The following is a 17281-nucleotide window of genomic DNA, read 5'->3' as shown; positions in this document are numbered from 1 at the left end:
TTGTACCTCTGAGGATACACACATATACCCAGTTACGATTTTACCTTATAGTAGCGTAATATACAATAACACCTTCAGTGCATACAAACTAAACCAAGAAATGTCAGGAGTAATCAACAAAATCACGGAAAAGCTTGGTGGTAACCAGGATGACGAACACCACAGCCATCACGACCATGGGCATTCCCATGACCACAAAAAGGAACACTGTGAACACCACAATGAGCCAAAGGTCCAAGCTGGTAGAGGCTTTGCAAACGACTGGAAGGTCGCTGAAGATTCAAAGGGGAAGGACTCTGTAATGTAGATGAGGGAGTCTTTCCAAGTTAACCCACTCTATATATTCCATACCTTCATACTCATTTTATAAGTTCGTACATATCATTTTATTGCTGTAATTTATGCATATTATCATTTTGTGTCGTGTAAAAGTGGGTACTACTTCATTGGAATGAATAACTATCCACATTCGCACTTTCTCTCTCTTATGTTTAACGTCCCCAAAGTCTGTATAAGTTTTGAGATTTTCTTATAGTAACTGAAATGCTTACCTTTTTTTTCATCGAACTGATTTGGAAGAGCGATTTCTTTGATTTACAAGTACGTCAGCCCATACTTCAACGAATCGTATGATTTATATTTGATTGAAGACAAATCAAGAGAAAAAGTACATCATGGAGGAGAACTCTTCTAGTTCTAAATTATCTCACAGTCCCGATGAGCCGCTAAATGGCCTGGGCCTACAAAGTTTGAGCAGAGGTTCAGAAAACGCTGACACCGACAACGCAGAACAGATGGGGGCACATGCAAATGACAGGGCTAACTATCCGTTATCTGATATTACTTCCCATTCATCACAACCACTTGAGTACTCTGATAGGATAGTTTCAGCGGCGCTGACGTCTTCCGGATCTCCCGTTCTTCCATTGAATGACCAGCTTCAACAACCGCAATCAAAACCAAAGGCATCTCTAGGATTTGCTGCGAAGTCATTAAAAGTGCTGAAAGTTACCCCTGACGAAAGAGATGTACCAGTGCGAATTTTCCACGAAAAATCAGGTCAGCTTTATTACATAGAGGCTGATTCGGTTCCAACTTTCCGAATAGATTCAGCAGCGCTACCAGATCCAATCCAATTCTACGAATCGGTCACCGATCTTGGTGAGAAATATGGGTGCGTGAAACTGGTTATTGTGCAAAAGAATAGCAACGAACCCCATTCCACTTCCGATTTAAATTTCGAGCACTTTTGGTTTAAAACGAGAAGTCAGTACCTTGATGAACCCAACTCACTGGATGCCAAAATTTTAAATTTTTACTCCGATCTGTACAATTTCTTTACTAATGTGAAGAAGGTCAAGACTTTTCCCAAAGTCCCTACTATTGAAAAGCGAACCGTGAATCTCTATCGTTTGAAACAGTGTGTTCATTTGAGAGGCGGTTTTGACACAGTATGTCAGAAGAAGTTATGGGCTCAGATCGGGAGAGAACTGGGTTACTCGGGGAGAATAATGAGTTCATTATCCACTTCTCTGAGATCTGCTTACGTAAAAATTCTCTTGGAATTTGACATTTATGGAGATTCTATGCCACCATCCAATCATAAGATCAAGAATAAGAACCACGTTTCCGAACTTGGCTTGACACCCGTTACGGGCCCGTTAACCGGGGATGGGGAATCCGAAACATTAGGCAAGCGAGGTGCTCCAATGACGGATGAAGAGAGACATCCCAGTAAGAGATCAAAACTAGAAGAATTTGAACTGAGTGACGACGTTTATGAGATGAGTGGTATAAACAGGGGCTTTAAAAGAATAAAAGATATCAAAATATCCAAAAACATTGATACTCACTCAAATGACAATTCAGATGATAGTACTATAGGCACGAAGCCTTGCATTACACCCTTGTCGGGACATGACCCTTCATCTTGGCAATATTTTTTCCCAACACATGACAAGGACTCATACGATAATGCAATTTCACCCGTCTACAATATAAAACAGTATTATGATCAGAGTCAGATGGTCAAACAGGAACTTTTAAAAAGACTAGGGTTGTCCAAAATAAATTCTTCTCTTACCCAGATGACATTATCCGACTTTGAAAAGCTTTTTTTCCAGGCATTAGAAGCTGATCTCTCGGACATTGAAATAGATACCGCAATGAATGTAAGCTCTGTGATAAACAGTGGTAGACTCTGTGCCCAAAATTTGGATAACACTAAACTAGAAAATTTATTGAACCCATGGAAATTAGCTAATGTCCCACTCAGTGACGATTCACTATTGAGAGTTTTGGATTTTGATATGGGGAACTTTACCCGAACCACTTACGACGTTGGAATGCTACTTTCGGTTAGTGCTTGGTCTTCTACCGACAATTTCATGCCCCTATTAGATTACCAACATATTGGAGGGTCGAAACTTTGGTACGTAATTGCGCCAGATGACCGCGAAAAATTTGAGGACTTCTTACGGTTTACAGCTGATAAAAAGTCAGCAATAAGCGAAATCCAAGGAAGTGGTCCGGGTGCGTCTTCTGCTCCAGGATTTAAAGATTCCGAATTGTTTAATTGTTACGTCGAAAATTCAATGTCTAAGGAAAGTGGTGATCAAAACACTGATGGTTTAGACAAGTATGAGGGGTTCTTATTTCCGAAATTAACCGTCAAGAACTTACCGTCAGAATACCAGGTTAAGCCGGAAGTTTTGGAGTTAGCAGGTATCAAAACTTACAAAATTATCCAAGAACCTGGAACATATATATTCAAATTCCCAAAAGCATACAGCACCACCATAGGAAACGACTTTTACGTGTCTGAATCAGCATATTTTGCACCACGTTCGTGGTTGAAATACGTCCAGGAGGGCTCAAAGTGGCTGGCCGAAAATCAAAAGCTGGTAAGTTTACATTCTTTGCAGTTTCTGATCATGATACTTCTGTACTTTGATGACACTATAAGCAAAAGTTTACTAATTGGGATGATTGTTCCACGTCTAGAAAACGAGCTAACTGACAGAATTCACCTTAAAAACATTTTCCCAGATTTAGAATCTGTGGAAGATAAGTTCGATTTCATTTCTGACTATACATTGAGCTCTACTGGGCTATTTAAAATTGTCTTGACCCTGGGGGAAAACTCATTTAATATGACGATTTCTGAATTTCTGAATATGTTAGAACCTATGGAAGAGTCTAACAATTGGAAAATTTTTGGCAAACCTTTGAAAACTTTTAAGATTGTTCTACACTCCTACTACAGTATCGAACTTTTGAATACATTGTTGGATGGAGACGTGGCGAAAGCACAGCAACTATTGAAGCAATATTTTAACTCGCCTGTAACTGTGGAAGACGAATTAAACATTGTGGTCGCTGAACAGTATCCAGACCGTCGGATGCCGTTAGAGGTTCTGGAGGAAATATTCCAAAAGGGGAAAAAGGATGACGATTATTCCACTTTGGTGAGCACAGTCATAAACGATTCCAATTTACTGAGAGCTGAATGTAAATACATGCTGGATATGATTATCATACCAAGCATGTCTTCAGATTATGAGCAGAAGAAACCTGATCTGGGCCAGCTTGAAGGTAAGTGGTTGATTGACCTCCCAGTTTCCCCCATTGCATTTTCGATGCATGATTTAAAAATATTACGAACAAAGCTATTGAAATTACCAGTAACTTTCACTGAGATGGACAGCATCCTTGATTTGTATAATGAGGCTGCTCAATTTCAGCAGGTTGCCGAGCATTCCTTAAGCACAAATAATATCAAGAAAATTAAATTATCGTACATGAAAAGCTTTGAGACGCCCTTGGATAGAGCATGTAATGAGAGGTTAGTCAAAGCAATATGCAGACATCATTGGCTGGACACGTACTACGAATTGTTTGTCTCTGTTGACCCTCCAAAAGAAACCATTCCAAAATCTGTGCCATTTCTGTATAAAATGTTCAACTATGGTTTGAAGTTTTGCTATCAAGAAGACATTTACAAATTAGAACGCCTGCACAAAAAACTTGTTCTAATTCAGGACGTTTTCAAAAGAATCAGGAAAATAGTGAAAAACATAAGGGCTGGGTCAAATATTTTGATTGCTGATATCACAAATATCCTAGAAAATATCCAGAAGGAAAATATTCCAGTCTCTCGATCAATAACAAAAACATTCGATCGGATTATGACAGCTGTTGAGGATGCCAAGGTAGAAAAAAATCCCCTGTGGAAAAATTTGTCTGTTAACAAGCAATACATCGATGCGATAGACAGACTTTTGAGACAAAACTCCGTCAAGGCATTTTCGTTATGTGGCAGGTTTAACGGCTCGAAAGATGACCAAAGACTTTGCATCTCCGATGTCAACGAAGAATCAGTCGTACACCACCAGGTGAAGGAATGTAAGTCATGGACAACAGAACTGAATAAATGTTTGAAAAGGCAAAAAATTACAAACATTCTGACCTTGGTTACAGCGTGTTTGGATTTAGATTTCGACTGCTTTACTAAAAGAGGTTCGTTAGCTGAAAAGGATGCCAAATACTGTTTCTGCCGGAAGGGCGAGTCCGGCACTATGATTGAATGTGATATCTGTAAAGAGTGGTACCATACTAATTGCATTGGTCAAAAAGGGTCTAAATCGACAGCTACTACGAATTCAGTCTTTGTTTGCTCCCTGTGTAATATTAATTCAAACACGGTCATGTCAAAAAGAAACGGAGTTAACTATGGTGATTTGAAGCGGTCTGTGATATCGTCTTTAAGTTTGGAGATTATCCCGGACAGAAGAGTGTTACAAACTCTTTTCAAGTTATTTGAGATCTGTTTGACCTTCAAGAATCAAATGGAGGCAGAAATCTACGAAAACGGGAGAATAAACACAGCAGTTCCGATGGATAAAGTTAAATTCTACTTGCGGAAGGCAGAAGGGTCGAAGATAGAATTTGTCGACCTGGTCGGACCACTCAAAAGATACTGCCATAACGTAGACGAGGCAAAGTTTGCTGAGTATAGAATGAAGGAGATTACGGTGGTAACAAACCAGGAACACTTGTAGAGCGGCCATACGGTATGCAGTTAGCGTTCTTCTTCGAGAAATCGGCTGCAATTTCCGGAATTTGACGTTTCCGGCGACAAAAAAAGATCGACTTACTCGTATTTTTTTTCTTTCTTCGTTCGAACTCTCGAGCAGAATCTGAAAAATGTGAGGAACTCGATCGTTGTCATGGTAAACACGATTGCAACTGTACCGGTTGTTCTTAAAGTTTCCCCTACTGGGCAAGTTGATACTCATACAAATATATATAAAACGGATAGCTCTTATAAGTAACTCCATTATTACATACGGCTAAGGAGACAATATGATCAAGCTGGAATTCTCACCAATGGCGGTCGGAACCGTGACCAGATTGGCGATGAGACCAATAAACAATTTGATAATTCGGCATGAATTCCACTATAGTCGTCTTTCTATGAATGACAAGAGACAATTAGGCAACATACGAACTCACACAATCAAACTGCACCCAATGTCGGTGCGAAACGATGATCCGCTTCTGGCTCGTGACGGTACAGACAGTGAAACTCGCGATAGAATACGGGCCTCTAAAGGTGTTGATGTAATGAAAAACGTATTACGAACTTCGAAAGTAGAAGAACACAATCAGGAACATAGGCGAAATCTGCTTCATGGTTTTGGACACAGTCATGGGCATTCGCATTCGCATTCGCATTCGATGAGTAATCCACTATTGGTGATGAACAAAGACGAGATTAGGAAAAACGCAGCTGTGAGAATAACTTGGATTGGGCTTTCTGTGAATGTGGGTATTGCTGTAGGTAAATTTATTGGTGGTATAGTTTTCCATTCGCAAGCTTTATTCGCCGACTCGATACATGCACTGAGTGACATGATTTCCGATTTTCTCACTCTATTCTCTGTCAGGTTAGCCTCCAATAAGCCGACGGAACACTACCCGAATGGTTGTGGTAAGATTGAAACCTTGGGCTCTTTGGCGGTGTCGACTATTCTGTTGACCGCAGGGTTCTCACTCGGTTGGTCTGCGTTATGCTCTATAATTGGTCCAATCATACCGCATGTAGTTTTTGAGTCCCTGGCCGCTCTAGGTACTGGCCACCACCACGAGTCAATTACAAACGAAGTCACAGATATAAATGCGGCATGGATTGCAGCCGCCTCAATCGCAGCTAAGGAATGGATATTCCGAGCGACAAAGAAGATCGCTGTGGATACTAATTCCAATGTTCTGATGGCCAACGCGTGGCATCACCGCGTTGATTCGTTAACATCATTGGTGGCGTTGGTCACTATCACGTCTGGTTACTTATTTAATGTCCAATGTTTGGACATGTTGGGGGGGCTTATTGTATCGGGAATGGTGGTTAAAGCAGGTGCGGAAGGCATGAACATCTCTCTTCGAGAACTGTCCGATAAATCGATCCCGCCAGATGATGATCGTCATATCGATATCAAGAATGGACTGTCCTTTGTTTTAGCTAAAGATAAGATGAATGCAAAGTGTAGTCTCAAAGATCTCGTCGTTTTGTCGTCTGGGCCAAATCTAATAGCACATGCAGAGGTCCTCGTGAATAAAAGCAAAATTCCACTAACCCTAGCAGAGTTAGAATTTGTCACAAGCAGACTACGTCATGAGCTCGCCGAAAGTGTGCCCAATTTCAAGAAGTTGAAAGTAGAATTTGTGCAACAACCGGAAACGCCAGAGATACCCACGAACAGTCCTCCGGAATCGAAAGAATATCACCAACCCCCCATCCATTCTCACTCGCATACTTGTTCTCCATCCGGGTCCAGTACCGGTGAGCACACAAACTCCAACTCTGAGGGGCATACCCACGGGCATTAGCGTGGCCATGTGTTAGCAACCGCACCTCACATTCAGAGCTGTTATTTATAGAGGTAGTCTTTACTACTAGTATATTTATGAAAATTTGTCAGGATCATTCCATATGAAGTTATTAATTTGTATAAAATATTCCTCCCTTACTACAGCACGACTATGATCATATTTTAGCGAGAGGGGGATAGGTTACAAACAGCCTTTTTTATTTATTTTTTACCGGCACAGATCCAGTCGTTCAGTTTGTATCTGTTTCTGGCAATTTCAAAGGCATAAAATTGTATTCTGACAGAAAAAATGGTACCCTCTTGGCCATATTCCTCGTCCGAACTTGTTCTCAAAAGTGTACCAAAATTGTAGTCCTCCACTTTCTTTTCAAACAGGGCACAAAACTTTCTCCAGTTCTCTTTGGCCGCCTTCGTTTTCAGTTCCTCCTCTGTAAACTTCTTGACACGTTGAGGGTCCTTGTACTCTGGGAACCTCTCGACAAAAGTATCGTAAATTTCGTCGTCGATTTGAGTAAGACGTAGCTTGGAGCCGGGCACCTTCGTCAGCAGACTCCAGTAGGTTTCGGCCTGCTCGACGGCCACAACGGCGAACTGTTTCTCAATATCTTCTAAATTATCGGCTGTCTCGGCATCGAATTTGTTGGCAGACATGTTATTGCGTATCTATTGCACTTGGCACCAACTCCTAGACGGCCATCACTAAAACGCTACTCATCCATCCATCAAAAACTGTCAACTTGGAAGAATCATCGCAAGTGAAAAATTTGAAGATGATAAAATAATCAGCCACGTGATCTTAAAGTTGCTTTGAATCTTTTCGCATCGATGAAAACTTTTGAGTCGCAGAGAGACCTCTATCTATGTTGCGCCAGTAGCGCTACTTTGCGTTACGGTTAAGACTTGTAGAGTATCCGTTTTCTTGGTAGGTTTTAGTCAACAATTGTAACGTGAACAAAAAAAGTGAATAAAAACGATGTCTAGAATCCGTGCTGCCTGTGTGATAATCGGCGATGAGGTTTTGAATGGGAAGATCACAGACACTAACTCCAGTTTTTTTGCCAAATACTGCTTTAAGAACGGAATCAAACTGGAGCAAATCGTTACTATCGGTGACAATGAGGAGCAGATAATGGATACCATGTGTGACTTGAAAAATAAATATCAGTTCATAGTGACTAGTGGTGGAATAGGAAGCACACATGATGACATCACTTACGAATCTATTGCCAAGAGTTTCAATCTGCCCTGTTCCATAAACGAAGAATTGAAAAAGAGAATGCAGGAAAGATCCCATCCAGAGAACAGGCTACATGGTCAGGCGTTGCATGATTATTATAAAATGGCAACTTTGCCCTCTGGTCCCACTGTGAAAAATTATTACATCGCGGATGACCTTTGGGTCCCAGTGTGTTGCATCGACACCAAGGTATTTATCTTCCCAGGTATCCCTCAGCTGTTTGAACGGATGATCAACTCAATGACCCCAATCCTTAAAAACCTGTTCCATATGTCAGACAACGATTGCTCCTTCGTAAGATATTACGTTAAGACACCACTATCTGAATCACAGATAGCACATACTCTCAAACTTATTCAAGAAGAATCGACCGCCGTGTCTCAGGAGATCAAAATTGGCTCGTACCCTCACTTCGGGATGGGATTCAATACGATTAGTATTTTGGGAGAGCAGAAAGATGACGAGTACTTGAAACGCATCGTCACTCGTGCTGTAAACGAGCTGCAGGGGGAAGAACTCTCAGGTGACATGGAGGAGAAGTATTCCGACGAGAGGTGATTACACAGGGAACGGATTGTGTGTAAATTCATAACTACTATTTAATTATATTGGGTATCTGAATACTATGTGAGGATAAACTGGACCCATGACCCAGTACCCTATGAAATACGATGCCGTGGAATATTATATGCCGGACATGAGAGGAGAATTCCTGAGACATGAGCATAACCAGATTATGCAATCATACTTTACCCTAGCTTTTACATAGAGTGCATTTTTGTATTGCATCTTTAGATCTCTGATACTGTGTCTCCCCGAACAAAGATATTAACAAAAAAATGACTGTACTTAAGGGAAAAAAATCAAACATATCTATCAATAGTATACAGTAAATCTGTTGCCAGACAGATTAACAGCTAGGCTTCCACGGCAAAAAATCAATCCTCATCTTCATCATCGGTGTCAACTGGTTTAGGTGTGCCCTTTGGAGAGGACAACCACTCGATGTACCGAAGACGACGACGCTCAGCTTGGATCTTCTTCTCGTTTCTGGTCATCTTCTTCTTTCTTTGCTTAACCTTGATGTTAGCTGGAGAGTCATCATCATCAACAGATGGAGAAATCGTACTGTTCGTAATAGTTGTGCTACCACCATCTTCAAATCTAGACTGGTCGATAGCGGCAACACCCTTTTGAACCATCTTACCATTTTCGACAATCCATTGTTCTGGGCATAGAGCGCCAACAAACTCGTTGTTATGCGAAATCATTACAACACCACCGGTCCATTCACGAATCGCCATAGCCAAAGCACCTAGAGAATCTCTGTCAAGATAATTGGTAGGTTCATCTAAAACCAACAAATGCGGGTTGTTCCACATGGCACCAGCAATGACAACCTTGACTAATTGACCACCAGAAAGAGATCCCAAAGGAGTATGGTTGGCAATTTCCGAATCCAGACCAACACCCTCAAAATGTTTGGTAATAACAGAAGGAGTCAACTCACGGTAACCTAGACCTTCTCTCGAAGCCTCGTGGTCATCGAACTTCTGGACCAACTTCTCGAACCCTTCCGAAATCAAAAGATCTCTTGGAACCCACGAGTTGTATTTTGGTTGCCAGAACTTCCATTTGATTTCGTATTGGAAGGACTTCTTTAGTTTCTGTCTACCGACAATAGCTTCGATTCCTCTCTTACCTCTCCCATCATCGACATCTATCTCCTTTGACATCATTTCCTTTTCAGCTTCTGAAATCTTTCTCGATTCCTTCAGCAAAACTTCACGATCGTCACCAAACTGATAACGCCATTGTAGGTATTGGTTTGCGGTCTTCTCCTTGTGTTCGTTAACATGCTGCAACGCGTGCTGAGCAATGTACCCGATACGCAAGTTTGGATGTTTCTCGACCTTACCCTCCTGTGGGACCAATTCGGCGGTCAACAGTTTGATCAAGGTGGATTTACCAGCACCATTTGGACCCAAGATAGCAACACGAGACGACAAAGACAAGGCACACGAGACATGGCTCAAGGATGGCTTTGTTGCGCCAGGATAGCCGAAGGTGACATCAGTCATCTTGGCGACAGCCTTGGTTCTGGACTTAACACCGGTCAGAATACCTGGAGGTGGGAAGTGCATCTGAGCGTTCGAGTCAGTCAACGTGTAATAGGCCTTCGCTTCTGGTTTCTGTTCAACAAAATCGGCCAAGTTACCCTTGTAATAGGCCAATTTCTTGTTCTCGTAGTGAATAATATCAGTACACACAGCGTCCAAAAATCCGGAGTCGTGTGAAACAATCAAGGATGTGATGTTGGTATGTTCCAGCAGGTAATCTTGCAACCATTTGACATTACCAACATCTAAATGATTGGTTGGTTCGTCAAGAAGTAAGATGTCAGCTTTTTGTAACATTGCTCTGGCGAGTTCCAGCTTCATTTTCCAACCACCTGAGAGCGACCCAACGGTCTGACTTCTCCTTTCTTCGTCAAACCCAACAGATTCTAATGCGTCAGCAATTTCATCACGGGACACGCCCTCCAATTCTTCGTCGAGAGCAATAAAAGATATCAGGTCCAGATCCCCTTCTTCGCCTTGCAGTTTATGTTCAACAAAGCAAGTTTTCAAGGTGTCCTTGTCTGGGAACCCGTCAAGTTGGCCATTGTTGATGGCTCTCATCAATGTAGACTTACCAGCACCGTTTCTACCACACAAACCGTAACGATGACCCTTTAGCAGACGAAGTGTGGTCTTGTTCAGCAACATTCTTGAACCATATGCAAGCGAAAAATCAGTGTTGACGATTTCAATACCTTCATTCTCATCGTGCTTTACCTTTTCTTGGTGGAAGATGGTTCTCAGACCAGCGACAAACTTGTTCTCGACAATCTCTTTGTTATCTTCGCCCAAGATGGTGGTCAGATATTCTTGTAGGTTCTTCCAGTCGTTGACGTTAGCCTCCACGGTCAAGAATTTGCTTAGGTAGCTCAAGACGACTTCATCTTTCAAGAAAAGTTTCAATGGGAACTCCCCTTGAACGGAAATTTCCTTCAAGTTCTGCAATAAGAAGTATTTGCCCTCGTCGACGGTCATTCTGCCCGGGAATTTCTTTGAGTTCCCAGACACATCCTCCTCGTCGCCTCTTAAAACCTTAAGCGCCTTTTCTGCCAACTCACGGACTTCTGGTAGAGAAGCCGTGTTCACCACTTTTTGGATACCTGGTAGCAAAAGAGGAACGAAGCTGGCGATTTCGATACGATTGTTGACCAGTCTCGTCAGATTTTCAACGACGATCACCGTTTGTCTCAGCTGTTCTTGAGAAGACGATGACAGATTCAACGATCTGTTCAAGATTGGAACCAGTAGGGCCAAAGCGGGCTCGGTGACTTCAGCGACAAAGGTAACACTGGATAAAGATTTAACGGAAGCTGGAACCTTTTGAGGGTCTTGCAATGTGTCCACGATCAGCTCGTAACGTGGAGACAGGTCGAGGTTGTCCAATATGGAAACGTAGTCCAACAAAGTCTTGTGCCCTTGCTTAGCAAGTTCTGGTTTGAAATCCGTGGCTACGTCGGTTAGAATAGGGACGGATTCCTTGAAGGTCAACTCTAGCAGATCGTTTGGTGCGTCTTCTCTAATTCTGTCCACAACGTTCAAAGCTGCCATCTTCGACTGCCATTTGGCACCTGAGGATAGGTATTTCAGAACCGTTGGAAGAACGGAGAAAGTAAGCGCCTCTGTGGGGAATGCAACCAGCAGAGCGTCGATAGCGTGTTGTGCGGCTCGCTTTACTGTGTTGTCCTTTTCAGCCATGGAGTCAAGGGCATACTCAAACAGAGGCAGCAAGTAGGCTTCCTGTGGAGATTTGTTCGTGAAGTGCTGTGCCAGATTGGAGATCAGCAACATAGATGCCTCCTTGACCAAAGCTGGGTTCTTAGATTTGGTCAATCTTGTTACAATTTCCGGAATATCCCATTCGATGATCTGGGCAGACGTTTCATCGGCGAACTTCGCAATGATGTCCTTTATAGTATGCTTGATCTCGGAGATGTTGTCCGATGAGGTAATCTTGCTGATTAGAGGAGAAATTGGTGTCAGTTTCAAGTTGCCCAATTTGTCGTTCAAAGAGGTCAACGAAACGGACGAAGTAGATGGTGTTGGAGTTCCGCTAACGTTTGGCGTCACGGCAGCCTGATTGTAAGTCGACCTTGGCTGCTGCTGGTAGTTCTGGTAACCGCCTTGTTGCTGTGGCGCATTCTGGATCTTGAAATTGCTACCTTGGTTCCAGTTACGTTGCTTTGGATTGCCACTAGTACGTTGTTGCTGGTAGCTGTTGTTAGCTTTGAAGTAACCACCGTATGGCGATTGGATCATGTTTGGATCCTGAGGTTGCGTCCCCAAGAAATCCTCCAGGCTCTGCTGTTGATGTTTCTTTGGTGGCATCTCTGAAGTACTGGTCTTGCGTTACTCAGCGAACAGATAGCTACCTAATATCAGTAAACCTCGGACTAGCAACAACCGCAGAGATGGCCCATTGCTTATATAGTGAACCCATCTCTCTTTATTTCCCGGAAAAAGAAAGATGAAAAAAAATTTTCACTTCTACCTTACAGCTCGTACGACGTGACAGGGACCGCTTCGATGGACAGCAGTAAACACAGGGTGCAGTACCACACCCTCTTCCAGTCAGACGTCCATTTGGTTTGGTCAACAGCACAGCAGTAACAGCATTGGCCTCCAGTGTAGTGCCCCACAACTAGAGGATGCTTGAAAAAATAAAAGTAAAAGGCAAGGCTTCATCCAGCATACCCAATGCCGCTCCTGGCATGCACGCCTCCTATATATAAACCAGTATACATCCCCCACGGCTCTTCACCCACTCGCAAAGGGAGGGGAGGGCAGGTCTCAGAACTGACAGAGAACACAATGAAGCAACTGTCGCTTTCACGAACTTCAAAAAGACGCGTCCCTTTTCGGGAAAGAATTCGGGAAACGCGTCACGAAAAAAATATCAGTTGTAACATACGGTGAACCCTATGAGCAGAGTACGAGTATATATATGTCTATGTGTGTGTATTGGTGGGATTATCTCTGGTAGCAATTAAAGTTGTACAGTGGTTTTGATACTGTCAGGAATCGTCCTTTCAGGAACGTAAAGCGCATATCCCCCATAAACATGAACGACATTAGCTATATGCCCTTGAAGATCCTGTACACGTTGGATGACAGGAGTTGTACGAGTTATCTGGCAAGGACGAAGACTCCCAGAAAAGTGCAGGTGGTAGAGATACCGAACCTGCGTGGTGGTGGTGGTGCTGGGGATGCGAATGTAGCCGCAACATCGAGAATTGGCGCTGTGCCATTGAACGCTGTAGTCAAAGAACTATTTGTCAACTCTCCAGAACTATTGCACAATGGGGAATCTCAAGATTACAACGTTTACTTCAAAGATATATGCGAAGTAGACGAACCGCTGGTGAGTTTAGGGCTGTTATCGAAAATACGAAGAGGGCTGAACTTGAATGAGGGGCGCCGTTTCAATTACGATAGTATAGAAGAGCAACAGCAGGGGCAGGACCCACAGCAGCAGCAGCAGGAACGAATGGGTGATGTGGATGAGGGAACCGAAACCGAAGAAGCGAGTAGCGATAATGATGTGAACGGACTCGGTGGTGACTCCAATGAGGAATTGGACGATACGGTCGTGGTCACTGGGCGCGTGTGTACGAACTTCACAGCGCTATTGAGAAGATCGTACAGCAGCAATATGTCATCCCGGAAGGATGCGAAGCAACCGCTGGCAGAAACATTAGAGATAAAGTTAAAACTTTCCAAGATCACGAACTCGAGAAGAAAGGACAGTTCGACGGATTCCCCCTTCGTTCAACCGAGTCCAGTAACGATCCCAACCCCCACAGTTTCGGTGACGCCAAGACAGCGCAAATCATCCACAACGAGCACTACCACCCGAGTGTATCCGGTGCCGACGCCGACGAGTCAAGTAAATAAACAGCACAAAATAGTCAAGCCAAGGAGACAGACTAACCCCATGCCCGCACCAAAGGCCAGTAGAACACAATCGCTTCCCATTTGGAACCTGAACTTGAAGAACGGTGGAAACAACACTGCTCTGAGCGGGAATGCATTCATGAAGAATTCGATAGCACATAAGATATACCTCGCGGATAAAATGACCGAGGCGAACCAACAGATGGACACACAGCAGGTATCCTACGAATTGAACGCATTGCAGAACGACAACACCGTGCAGAAGACGAGGATTGACGATTCAGTCAGCAAAAGGTTCGATTTTATGTTGAACAGAAAACGGAAACCACAAGCGACAAAGAGACCGAAACCGGCCGCCAAGGGAAAGAACAACACCGCTAAGACTCCAGTGTCGCCTCTGAACAACACATGCACGCCCAAGGATGCCGTTTCGGCGAATAACGCAAACATTATAGAGGGAGTCTCTAGTGCAGTAGCGAATAAGGAAAACATTCCTCCGGCAAACTCTGATCCCAGCACGGTGGGGAATGCCATCACAAGTATGGATGGGTTGAATGCGGAGACTTTGGATTTGAATTACTTGAACTTCTCGGACAACGAGATAAACTGGTTAGCCGATTTCACCAGCGGTTCTACGCCGTCAATGTTTGACAACACGCAACACGCTGGCGTGGGGAATCCCAATATTACGAAACAGACCAACAACAACAAACTGACCCCCAGAGATGTTGTCATGGAGGATGTGGATCGCACGAGCCCGATTGACACGTTGTCAATGCCTCTGATGGATCTGGAGCAAACGAAGACGCTAATCACACAGAGAGACATGTCGAAGCACCCAACCTCTTGTAAAGAACAGTTGCAACGGCTGCCCTTGTTGCAACCGGGGATGTCCCGTTATAAAGGTGTATCCCTTGTTGGTGGTGGGAAACCCCTTGACGACGATGTCCCTGGAAGTGATGCGACCGTGTTGGTGAATTATTCGACGCCCACGCAGATGGATAAGAACAGTGGTGCCATTGAGGAGGAAGATGACGAAGATGACGACGTTAAGAAGAATAACAGGACCATGCCCTCCTCCCCTGGTATCCTGTACGGTTACCACAAGGGCATCCGGGATGAGGACCCGGGGAAGCCAGTGGATGCGTCTAGTGGGTTGACTGCTGATGACGATGATTTGTTCTCGTCGTTTGTGGGTGGTCACTCGAGTGACATCGACGACGAGGGGATAATGAGGGGCAGTGATGGTGATATGAACACTGAGGTTACATCTGCCACTACTTTAAACTTCAACAGTGATGGGAAGTGATCTTATTCTTCCCCCCACAACATTCTGCATATTGAGACGGTCCCCTGAATCTCACAGGAACACTAGTATCTATAACTATATAGCCTGGGTCCCAGCCTCTATTCTCTATTTAAAACAGAACTTGCATCATAGAATGAAATAGTGATAGTAATAATACTAAATATGTAAAATAAAAATAATGATCAGCATGTGGGGGGGGTCGTTAAAGAATGTAGTGCAGGGAGTTCCGAATGAAGAATGTTTGTTCACCGTCTGTATATCATGGAGATGGGTTGAAGCTTTTCGATGTGTACGGGTTAAACTTTGGCACGCTATTTGTCAAATGTTGTCGTTGATTTAAGTACGGGTCCTGTTGTTGTAAAAGAGGTTGTGAATCCATCATCATTTTATGTACTAAGAACTTATCCAACATTTCGCACGTTTGAAGTTCCTCCTTGGAGAGAAGTGACCTTGGACAGTAGAAGACATCGTCTTCAAACAACTTCCCCAACTCACACTTCTGTTTTATATCGTAGAGGTTCATATCCCCCGCCAAATCATTTGTATTGAAACTACTTGAATTCATCATGACACTGTTACCGTTACTCATGACGCTGGATGCAGTGCTTGAACTTGAGTTACTCCTAGACGCGTTCACATTAAACCGCTTCAGGTTCTTACTCTCGTCTAGAAGAATGGGGAGTGTGTTTGGCATTATCACTGGACTGTTGGCGTACTGCTGTGGCTGTGCCTGTTGTTGTTGTTGTTGGAATAGAGGCACGTTGCTTGTGTTAGTGTTACCCATTAACGTGGGGTCCATATCTTTATTTATTGGGAAACTGTTCATTATACCGTTGATATTAGTCTTTAGACTACTGCTACTAGGTGTTGAATGAGCCATGTTCTTAATTTTCTTACGCGGTAGTTGTTATCTCTTGTACCTTTTGTTTTATTTTGTTTCTTGTTTTTCTGTTGAGCTCTTCTTGTTTACAAGAAACGAAAGAAACGAAAAGAAACGGAAGAACGAAAATTCAAAAGAATGCCACGATGGCAAACGAGTTCAAATGTATATTCTTCTACTAGAAAATGAAGTTGAAGCTTGCGACTCGTCAAATTGAACGCAGTTGAGTGTTGAGGATGACTGTTGGAAGTGTCTAAAGGGGGGGTTGAAGGGCCTTAAAGAGAAAATAAAACAAAAACGTTGCCCGGGACAAAGACTTCTGCACTGTGGTATTTTGATAATCAGAAAAGGGGCAGAGACAGAGAAACGCCGTGGGGCTCTGTTTCTTGTTTCTTTTTTTCTTCTCCGGGCGGCAGGGTAAGAGCCCGCGCCCAGAGTTCGTGCGACTTAGTGGGCGTAGTGGCGTGATCGCCTTATCTTTTACGCGCACGGCCCGTAACTCACCGCGGCCCCTGCTGCCGGGCGAAAATACCGCGGTTGCCGGGGCTCCGAAGTCACGTGTGTGTGGGGGGGGGGGGGTTGGGGGTTTTATCTCCGACGGGGATACTGTGTGTGCTTCCACCATCTCCGGGACCCGCTCCGGACATTCGGAAAACCCTTATTTTCTGTCTCTCCGCATCTTTCTCTCTCTCCCACCCTGAGCGGCGTGCGGTGGCGTGGGGTGGCGTGGGGGTGTCTTGATACACTCCACGCTGTGAGGAAACAAGCAACTGATAGATGACACATGTTGTTGACAGTACTGTTGCCTTATCTATTATTTTGTGTGTGGCGTCATGTTTCCGTTACATGGCGTTAACGTTATTTTTTATGTATGTGTGTATGTGTTTATTTTGTTGTTACATTCATCCGCTCTTAGATCACGGTGGGTGTGGTGTCTCTGCTCCTTGTCATCCT

The 17281-nt window shown here is 43.6% G+C and overlaps 7 protein-coding genes across 7 annotated transcripts; 4 read left to right on the top strand and 3 right to left on the bottom strand.

Annotated features, from left to right (window-relative positions):
- Positions 1 to 794: 794 nt before the first annotated feature.
- On the top strand, positions 795 to 5060 carry ECM5 (Ecm5p; the record flags this gene model as incomplete). The annotated part of the gene is made up of 1 exon (XM_022608614.1): positions 795 to 5060. One exon carries the CDS (start codon positions 795 to 797, stop codon positions 5058 to 5060), a length of 4266 nt encoding a protein of 1421 aa, XP_022465092.1.
- A 304-nt stretch (positions 5061 to 5364) lies between these two features.
- On the top strand, positions 5365 to 6888 carry KNAG0F01770 (cation diffusion facilitator family transporter; the record flags this gene model as incomplete). Its single annotated transcript, XM_022608613.1, has 1 exon — positions 5365 to 6888. The coding sequence occupies one exon, from the start codon at positions 5365 to 5367 to the stop codon at positions 6886 to 6888; it is 1524 nt and encodes a 507-aa protein (XP_022465091.1).
- Positions 6889 to 7091: 203 nt separating this feature from the next.
- Positions 7092 to 7541, bottom strand: CHP1 (ribosome-associated Tef1p biogenesis chaperone CHP1; the record flags this gene model as incomplete). Its single annotated transcript, XM_022608612.1, has 1 exon — positions 7092 to 7541. One exon carries the CDS (start codon positions 7539 to 7541, stop codon positions 7092 to 7094), a length of 450 nt encoding a protein of 149 aa, XP_022465090.1.
- A 322-nt stretch (positions 7542 to 7863) lies between these two features.
- On the top strand, positions 7864 to 8685 carry FPY1 (flavin adenine dinucleotide pyrophosphatase; the record flags this gene model as incomplete). Its single annotated transcript, XM_022608611.1, has 1 exon — positions 7864 to 8685. The coding sequence occupies one exon, from the start codon at positions 7864 to 7866 to the stop codon at positions 8683 to 8685; it is 822 nt and encodes a 273-aa protein (XP_022465089.1).
- A 380-nt stretch (positions 8686 to 9065) lies between these two features.
- On the bottom strand, positions 9066 to 12572 carry NEW1 (New1p; the record flags this gene model as incomplete). Its single annotated transcript, XM_022608610.1, has 1 exon — positions 9066 to 12572. One exon carries the CDS (start codon positions 12570 to 12572, stop codon positions 9066 to 9068), a length of 3507 nt encoding a protein of 1168 aa, XP_022465088.1.
- A 733-nt stretch (positions 12573 to 13305) lies between these two features.
- Positions 13306 to 15447, top strand: SPT21 (Spt21p; the record flags this gene model as incomplete). The annotated part of the gene is made up of 1 exon (XM_022608609.1): positions 13306 to 15447. The coding sequence occupies one exon, from the start codon at positions 13306 to 13308 to the stop codon at positions 15445 to 15447; it is 2142 nt and encodes a 713-aa protein (XP_022465087.1).
- A 259-nt stretch (positions 15448 to 15706) lies between these two features.
- Positions 15707 to 16273, bottom strand: KNAG0F01720 (uncharacterized protein; the record flags this gene model as incomplete). The annotated part of the gene is made up of 1 exon (XM_022608607.1): positions 15707 to 16273. The coding sequence occupies one exon, from the start codon at positions 16271 to 16273 to the stop codon at positions 15707 to 15709; it is 567 nt and encodes a 188-aa protein (XP_022465086.1).
- Between the last annotated feature and the right edge of the window lie 1008 nt (positions 16274 to 17281).

Source organism: Huiozyma naganishii, chromosome 6, assembly GCF_000348985.1.
Source record: "Huiozyma naganishii CBS 8797 chromosome 6, complete genome".
In the NCBI taxonomy this organism is placed as follows: Eukaryota; Fungi; Ascomycota; class Saccharomycetes; order Saccharomycetales; family Saccharomycetaceae; genus Huiozyma; species Huiozyma naganishii.
The sequence above is the reverse complement of the archived record's forward strand: the minus strand, read 5'-3'. Positions and strand labels throughout refer to the sequence as shown.